Source organism: Gadus macrocephalus, chromosome 8 (assembly GCF_031168955.1).
Source record: "Gadus macrocephalus chromosome 8, ASM3116895v1".
In the NCBI taxonomy this organism is placed as follows: domain Eukaryota; kingdom Metazoa; phylum Chordata; class Actinopteri; order Gadiformes; family Gadidae; genus Gadus; species Gadus macrocephalus.
This window is the reverse complement of record NC_082389.1, coordinates 16,451,805-16,461,071: the sequence shown is the minus strand read 5'-3', so window position 1 is coordinate 16,461,071 and position 9,267 is coordinate 16,451,805. Positions and strand designations below refer to the sequence as shown.

Here is a 9,267-nt window from a genome sequence, read left to right as displayed (position 1 = left end):
CACTCCACAAATAAGGCATCTGCACCCCATATTAATCCCTAGTTAATCGATCACATTTTGGGCATTAGTCAGACCTATATATTTCTCCATTAGTGTTCCCAGGAATTATTTGATGAATTAAAAAATATTCAATTGAATGATGAAAGGTTTTTGATAATTAAAGTGTTTGGCAAAAACATGCAAATGGGTGTAAATCCAATATCAAACTAAATCCAGCAGAATGTGGTTTCTACCAAACTTTCAACAGCTGTAAATGTAGTCTACTCTCTACGGGAAAGGTCACATTAAGAAGCATTGTTTGGCACTATTAAAGACATGTGACACAGATAAAAAAATATATAACCTATAACTTAACTTTGCTTGTCGATGAATAACCTAATTGAACTCACACTTCCTTCCATCAAAGGTGTATGCCTCACCAGTGCTGGACTCGATAAATACAGTTTTATTAATGAGAGGAAGACCTGGTTTGATGCCCAGGAGTACTGCAGGAGCAGAAATGGTGACCTGGCCTCTGCCAGAAACAAAGAGGACGTAATCCTCATGACAGACATAACAGGTAGGACGGAGTCATGGATAGGACTGAATGATTTAAACAGAGAAACCATGGACTTGTACCCAAACTCGTGGAGATGGTCCACCAAGACTAAGAGCCGATCAGGTTACATGAACTTTGCACCTGGTGAGCCTGATTCTGCTAATGGAGATGAGGAATGTGTGGACATCTGGAGCGATGGTACCTGGACCGATGGAAAATGTTCTTCTTCGTTGAACTTTGTTTGCTTCTCTGGTAAGAGGAAAACAAAAACACACACACACCTGCATATACTACACACCCAAACAGGTAAAACAAACGTGCAGGAAATAATTCCTAATCTGGTCAGAAATTGGTATGTTGATCTAAATTTCTTTCTGCTTCAGGACAATCCACTAATAAAACCTACCATCATGTCAACCTGAACGAAACATGGGCGTCGGCTAAGAATTACTGCCGCACTAATTACACTGACCTCGCCATGATAGAGAATGAAGAAGAGAACCAGCTGGCTTCCTCCAACGTCACTGATCCTGCATGGATCGGTCTCTCCAGAAGGGCCTGGACGTATTCTGAAGCCACCGAACAATCCTTTAGGCACTGGTGGAGCTATGAGCCCGATAACCGTTCAGGGAAACAGTTTTGTGCATCGGCGTATAAAAATGGATTTAGCGACATGGGATGCACCTCAAAGTTACCCTTTCTTTGCTCAGGTAAGGATGATAATGAATGCATCGCTACGTTGGGCAGTACAACCAGATCATTTTAAGATTTATGTTGCCAACTGTCAACTTGTTCACCATTTGGCTGATCGATTCTTAAAGTGATACTACAGGCTAAAACACTTTGACATTGTCGAGAAACGTCTAGTGGTGATGAACAACACACCCCAGGTCCTATTTGCCGTTCTGTGTAGTATTTCCTTTGCCGACGGCTAAACTTGATTTCTGTACACACCAATATGTAACAAGGAGACACTGCTTCAGTAGTCACTATGGGGTTTGATCAGAGATTATCTCTTCAAATCACCGTAGCATCTAGAAGAAGATAGTGTGTAATAGGATTGTGAGATAAGGACTTTTCTAGTGGTTCAATTACATCATGGATTGGAGATGGTTAATTTATCTGCACTTAAGAGTCAGCTTGCCTGATCCTCCCTGAGTTCAAAACAAACCATGTTCCAATTTGAATATCGGGCCATTGTATATTTCTCGGTTATTGATTGATTATATGAATAACAGATATATATGATTTTGAACATATTCAAATGTATCTGCACATTAACAGATCATGGTAAAACATCATCAGAATGCTGCCAAGTCATAAGAGTTGCATGCTTGACATATTCTAGGCTGTGATGCATTGTCCAAAGGGGAGAATGCACCTAAGATTAAAATGAAGGTGATTCCTGGCAAAGGTTTGATATCTTCCCTGTGTTCCAGATGGTATAGCTCGGAAACAGAGCAGAATAAAGACAATGATCCAGTCTAACTTGGACCTGACAAACCAACACAATAAGGACAGCATGCTACAACAAGTAAGACTTCCCACATCTTTTCTTTTTTGAAGCTGCATTCAAGACTAAATTCAAACCCCAGAAACAGCAAAACCCAAACATGTAACTTGTTGTGGCGATTGCTCTTTCTTTATTTCCTTAAGACTCCCGTAAGACAACCTTTTGTAATAGGAACAGGATGCCTCCCCAAATACGCTAATGTGATGTTTATAATGAACAGTTTACATTCAGGAGTACGGACAGACTTTAAAGGTTATTTATGTTAAAATTAAGTCATAGGTTGAAGAAGAACACATGCTCTCCCTGTTCCCCTCCTCAGCTGTCTGCATCACTGACCAGAGCCGGACAGACTGACTTCAACCTGAGCTGGAGCACTCCGCCACAAAAACTAGATCCAACGGGCTTGAACGATGACCACCAATAATGACTATATTAATTATGAATGCATTCATTAATGTAATACATTGATTATACTAAGGTTGTCAACAACGGGACCCTGTTTCTGTGAATGAACTCAATCGATTTTCCCTACATTTTATGTGTGCAAATGCATAATTTTTCAACGTTGACAACATGTGATCTATTATCCACATTGACCATGTATAGTAAAGTGTGGCTTAGTTCATAGGATGAGCCAATTGGTTCATGCAGCAATTTATTTTCTCTGAGTCATCATAATAATGATTATAAATTGTTAATGGAATCATTATGAGAATAACTACGTATTGAATAGACAGAATTTAGCCATTAATGTTGATTTTAATCAGAAAAATAATAGAATAACAAAAAAAAGTGCAATAGTTGATAGTATAGTTCAATAATGCAGTCGTTTATGTTGCAAATGTGGGGGTCTTGTTTTTAGGGACACTATTCTGATTAATAAGCAAAAAAGGGTGTTTTTTTGGAATGTGGCCTTAAATTAATTTTTGTACGTTATACAAATTTCACTATGTTACCAGTGGCCCTGATGATGTTACTCTGTACGCCAATATTTAACTGTTATTATACTTACAATACAAAGGGCACTATACTTACTTTTTGTATGAAAAACAAACAGAATTCCCTAAATCATTAAAGTTTGTTTTTTCTTATTATTTTCATACAGTGATTTGTTTAGATCTTAAAGTGCCTAACGTTGTTAATTTGCATTTGGCCTAAAACAAACAAAGAGGGAGTTAATTAGTAGATGCACCTGCTGAAGGGGGCTTTCCAGCCTCAAGCAACTTGTGGCTCAATGGGGCGGCAAAGTCCCTCTGCCCTGTGTCAGAGGCAATGGATTCAATGACCATCGGGTGTGTGTTTTTTGATTTAAGAGTGTATTTCTTATAGTCAAACAATAACAATTGTACATTTATCCATACAATTATATAACACATTGGATGTTGCATAAATATTTAAATTCAAGAGTACGATAGATAATTTATAGTCAGAAATAAATGAACCTTTTTGCCTTCTCATTCTTATCCATTATTCTAATGTCCGCACGCGTCAATGTCTGCCTAGTAAGTTTACGGGCATTACGTAGATCATTCAAATAAAATTGCATCTTTCTTCTCACATCATGCTTCTTTGGATAATTTGATATGTCACCACACTGCAAAGTATGCAACCTAAATCCCCTTTAGGCCTAAACCTTTTTATAAAATCATAGCAATGACAGCTAACTGCCGTTGATAACAGCTTGTGAGTGCCATCTAGTGGAAACGCCACGCCACTGCAGATGCAATATACTAAATGCATCTCAATGATTACAATGCTATTTATTATTTCGCATTCAGGAGTCCCATAATATTCACACAAATAGAAAATAGTGTTTGTATTCAAATGCATACTTCTAAGTTATTGCAACAAACCTCTTAGTAGATTCATATAAATGCACAAAGCTAACCCCATCATAAATCATTTTGAGCTTGAGAATTATCTAAATTATCAGTAAAGGGCTGTGCAAGGCCATATTGCCTAATAACAGTGAGTGTTATTTAACAATTTCACGCTGCCAATGTTCATACTTCTGCATGTAATAAGAGCTATATTTATAATATGTTTTTCTTTTCTATTTGTAACTCCAAAGAATGTTTGGCGTGTTTGGTTGCAGAAGCTGGTTGCTTCGGTTGCTTCCTCACAAAAGCACAGACGTAAGCAAACGTCCAGGAAATAAAATAAAAAAAAGCCATATTCACTATGTCCATAAGGCTCAGTGCGTCTGCTCAGGTTTCGTATAGGTTTTATTTTTGGATAAAAATGAATAGCCCTAAATATAAAAGCAAGGTTGTTCGCCAAACAAAAAGGAATCAACCAACTGTGTTCATTACCTCCTTTAATGTGACGCTTTGAATAGCATCTCAGTTCCTGTTTGTCAAATAAACCCCCATCATTATTATGAGACCCCCTCATTAGTGAGCTGTCTCGGAGTCTGTGTGCATGCTGTGTGTGTGTGTGTGTGTGTGTGTGTGTGTGTGTGTGTGTGTGTGTGTGTGTGTGTGTGTGTGTGTGTGTGTGTGTGTGTGTGTGTGTGTGTGTGCGTGCGTGCGTGCGTGCGTGCGTGCGTGCGTGCGTGCGTGCGTGCGTGCGTGCGTGCGTGCGTGCGTGCGTGCGTGCGTGCGTGCGTGCGTGCGTGTGTGTGTGTGCATGCGTGCGTGCGTGTGTGCGTGTGTGTGTTAGTGATAGAATCCGAGCTTTGCTCACGTAAGTTCATGTTTCTAACGTGTCGACACTACAGTGTAGTGGACACACAAAACATCTTCATACAGCAACAATAAGACATGAATGCCTGGAGGAAAAGCGAGAAATGGAGAGGGATGGAAGGGGTGAAGGGGGGGGGGAGATGGGAAGCGACAGTAACTAACGGAAAGTGAGACAGAGAGGGTGATTGGATGAGAGAGAATGGAAGTGAGGGGGAGAAAGACAAAGAGAGATACAGAAAGAATGAGGGAGCGAGAGACAAAGAGAGATACAGAAAGAATGAGGGAGCGAGAGATATATAAAGAGCAACAGAAAGAGTAAGAGAGAGAGATGGATTACAGAGATAGATGAAAAGGCCTTGTAGACATAGTGCTCCTCTGCCTGAGATGGGAAATAGCCAATGGTGACAGGGTGAGCAAAATAATGAAAAGATTTCAATATCAGAGGGAAATGGAGACAGCACTGTGCGAGCATGGTGTGTGTGTGTGTGTGTGTGTGTGTGTGTGTGTGTGTGTGTGTGTGTGTGTGTGTGTGTGTGTGTGTGTGTGTGTGTGTGTGTGTGTGTGTGTGTGTGTGTGTGTGTGTGTGTGTGTGTGTGTGTGTGTGTGTGTGTGTGTGTGTGTGTGTGTGTGTGTGTGTGTGTGTGGGTGTACAGGACTGTACTTCTTTGAAGCCCTTGGACGTTCTGCTGGGTAGTCTGTGTATTACTGCTGCAGCACAAACTGCTCTTTAGAGGCATGCAACCAAGCATCCACAGGTCCACACAGACTCTAAGAGACATCAAACCCATGGGTTTTGCAATGGTATTCCCACACTTTGGTGGAAATACGATTTCCAGTTTATTCTCTTGCGAACCATGTGGTGTATTCGTGGACATGTAATTATCCAGCTACTCTGCGGTACATTCACTTCTCAGACTGTATTTAAATATATTAGGACAGTTTACCCACAATCCCCTGTAATCTATTCCCTTATTTGCAGTATGCCCACACTTCTCCAAAACAATGTGATCAACCAGCTTGTCTCCAACATGGCTACCAACCCCAAGAATTATCTTTAGCTTTTGGTATCGCTTGCTAAACTCATTTTAGCCAGAAGGGGAATGTTGGAACAAAATATGTACAGGCAGTCACGGCCCAATGAGCAGCTGATGAAAGCCGACTTAAAAATGGTAGCCAGGATGAGATGAAAGACCAGAAAAAGCTTCATCAAACATTACACATGAGCTTATACATGTTCATGTGTGTGTGTGTGTGTGTGTGTCTGGGAGATCATGTATGTGTGCGTGTGCGTGTGTGTGTGTGTGTGTGTGTGTGTGTGTGTGTGTGTGTGTGTGTGTGCGTGTGTGTGTGTGCGCGTGTGTGCGTATGTGTGTGTGTGTGCACACGTGCGTGTGTGAGTGTGTGTGTTTGTGTGTGCACCTCATTGCCACTGCTTCCGTTGCCTCTAAACCCCGGCTGTTTAACTCAAGGACAGGAAACCTATGTTGCTCGATTCACAAAGATGCAAACATTGCAGTTTGTCCGTTTTTCCCTTGCACAAATGAGGCCTCCACTGTACCATATTCTAATGCCAAGACCTGTTTATATTGGCTCACCAGGCTCAGCGTGGAGCCAGCCAACTGATGCATTAGGCTCATCCAATCTCCCTGGGCTCCTACGCTCTGTGAGTTAATAATGGTGGTGTGTGCAGATCGCTGTGTACGCTCTCCACCCACTGCCATCCCCAAATTTGCACTCTGTCATGCTATACATCCAGGCATTTCTGCCTATTCAAGTGCTAATGGTTCCCTTCCCATATTATATATATATATATATATATAGAACCATCATCCCATCTGAGTGGACGTCGGGCATGTCGCTTTGCGTCCCAAGCTGACATCGGGAAGGCTGAACACATCACGCCAGAGATGATTCAACACGAACGGGAGAGGGCCTGGGTAGAATGATCACACGTTTCACAAGTGTGTGAAAAGGAAAAAGACTGATTCTTGTTAGCGTTGACCTATTTACCATGCCGAAGAATCCCCTGCCAGCATTTCTGACCCAGATAAGAATACGATTTTCTTTAAGTCAACTGGCGCTCCGCGCATTTCATCATTGGGATCATCAAACCCCGACCATCAGTCTATAATCCTCTGGTTGATCCTTACATATGTTTGACATCACTCCAGACATCCACGCACATGCGTCATCATAAAGACAGGAGGTATAGTTTATGTGTAGGCCTATGCTTGAAGATCGGGATGATAATAATATAGGTATATATGTTATCTGGGAAATTCATACCCTGTTCTACCATGTCGAAGACCGCATTTCTATCGTTAAGCCAAAGCTGGAAAGACTTTCCAACAGAGTCAACTTGGTAATAAGTGAAATACAATAAATTCAGATAAACAAATTAGGTTTTTGTTCATGATTCTGGGTAAAGAAGCTTCAGTATACATGTATTTATGTATGTATATATATATATATATATATATATATATATGTGTATTGAAGAACAGCGCATGGTTGGTGGAGGGAAGTCCTTTTGATGGGCTGTGATTTATGCTGGCTTGACTCCTAGCCACTGAAGTTTCACTCTTTCTGACTCATTGTGTCTGTGGGTGTGTGTGCTGTGTACTTGCTAGTGACCTCTCTGATAACTCCTACATTTCTCAGCAAGAAGCCCTTACCACTAAATGTAACACCTCACATTATGTAGCGAACCTTTTCTTACATGCTTATTTTGGCATTATTCTGGGTTAACCATTTTGACAAGGCCCAGACGGAAGATGATACTGCGCCAGAGGGGGGCAGTGTTGTTAAGGTATGGCGCTTGCATGGCATATCCCACATACTCGTTCCTTGTCTTTTTCGTTCTTTGCACACAATCCAAGCACCGATTTAAATAAAACTGAACAACTCAGCGGAAACATACTAAATCGCATATGAGTGAGATTTTAGGAGTAAACATGGTTAGATCTATGTGAGAAAATTCAGCTTTTGAAATAACATGACATGACTATATAGCGTTCTTACATCTCTCTTTCTCTCCCTGTTCTATCCCTACTTTTTTCTTTCTGTCTCTATATATCTCTTATTTTATTCATATTTTAATCCCTCGCATATTATCTAGCGCTGTTAAACCTCAACTAAAAAGTAGAGGTAAAGTAGAGGTGCTATGAAAAAGAGAACAAGGATCTGGTTTAACAAGCCTTAATCCCTGCTAATCCCCAATATAACAAAACACTTTATTTGAGCCATTTACCTCTCTATACCCAACACAAAGACGCACAAAAAGGGAATAGAATACACACACTTTTGACAAAGCAAACACACACATTCCCTTTTGCAAAATGTAAAATGTGTGAGCTTCAACAGTTGAGATAGCAATATTCCTGTTGAATTCCCACTCTCCCCACCTTCCCACTCTCTCTTTCTCCCCCTCTCTCCCACTCTTTCCTCCCTCTCCGTCCCTGACGTTTAACACTAGGTCATGACTGGTGCTGTGTGTTATCTGTAGTCGCGACAGGCTGTGGTTCCATGTATTTATTGCCCCATGGGTCTGAAGGTCTGACGCCAGTAGAAACAACAGAAGTATATCTGTATGTCGGGGGACGGGGGACGGGGGGGGGACCCTTTCTTATTCCGGGGGCCTCTCTTTCATTTCCTGCTCTTTCTTTTTGCCAACGGCGAGAAAAGGGGAGGAGAAAGGATGGAAGGGAGGGTACAGGAGAGGGGGTGAGGGGGTGAGGGGGAAGAGGGGATAGCTGGGTAAAGAAAAGGGGGTAGCCATTGAGTTGTCCACCCACACACAGCACTCTCGGGGTCACCTGCGTGGGCTGGCGGACCACAGAGGGCAAGGATATTCAGAAGAAAACACATGCACACGCACACATGCACAAGCATGCTGGCACACTCATTCACACACACACACACACACACACACAGACACACAGACACACACACATGTGCGCGCACCCACACAAACAAACCCACACACACGCACACAATCCATGAAGACACCCACGCACTTTCTCCTATATGGGCCGTTTTGGTCATTGGTCTGCATAATAAGATCATTCTTGCCCCTCCCCCCCCCCAAATATATAGTAGCTTAACAATGCCTAATTTGATCGTGAGAATATATGTATAGGTCATTGTTAAGAATCACTAACCCCAATGACGAATGTGGGCAAAGCGCGAGAGGCAGAAAAGGAAGCAGAACATTTGCATGAAAACTTCCTTTAGAGAAATGTCAGTTTGTGGCATTTCCTATCAGGAACGGCGAGGAAGGCGGCCAGCAGAGGAGACCGCTAGTCCCCGTAATGAGGAGATGAGGAGATAGACTTTTCAAAGGTGTTTGACTGTGGCAGGAGAGGATATGCGGGGACGAAGATCAACAACAACAACAACAAGGAAAAAAAGAACCAGAGACAAGAAGAGGAAGATGTGCAGTTAATCATAATTAGCATTGTTCCTGAGCCGCGAGGAATCAAAGACAAAGCACTGCTCGCTGCCACGGTGTGTTTGTGTGTGTGTGGGAGAGA

General features: G+C 41.9%; 1 protein-coding gene across 1 annotated transcript; it reads left to right on the top strand.

The window, feature by feature from the left end:
- The first annotated feature begins 414 nt into the window (after window positions 1-414).
- LOC132462317 (C-type mannose receptor 2-like) lies at window positions 415-3,604 on the top strand. Its single transcript, XM_060057805.1, has 4 exons — window positions 415-790; window positions 922-1,248; window positions 1,978-2,072; window positions 2,371-3,604. Exons 1-4 carry the CDS (start codon window positions 544-546, stop codon window positions 2,473-2,475), a joined length of 774 nt encoding a protein of 257 aa, XP_059913788.1. The 5' UTR covers window positions 415-543; the 3' UTR covers window positions 2,476-3,604.
- Window positions 3,605-9,267: the final 5,663 nt, after the last annotated feature.

What these genes read in the sequence shown, in the direction of transcription:
- LOC132462317 (XM_060057805.1), top strand. Translation starts at nt 544, where the DNA reads ATGACAGACATAACAGGTAGGACGGAGTCATGGATAGGACTGAATGAT. An exon ending in GAACTTTGTTTGCTTCTCTG is followed by an intron (nt 791 to 921) that starts GTAAGAGGAAAA and finishes TTTCTGCTTCAG; the next exon opens with GACAATCCACTAATAAAACC. An exon ending in GTTACCCTTTCTTTGCTCAG is followed by an intron (nt 1,249 to 1,977) that starts GTAAGGATGATA and finishes CCTGTGTTCCAG; the next exon opens with ATGGTATAGCTCGGAAACAG.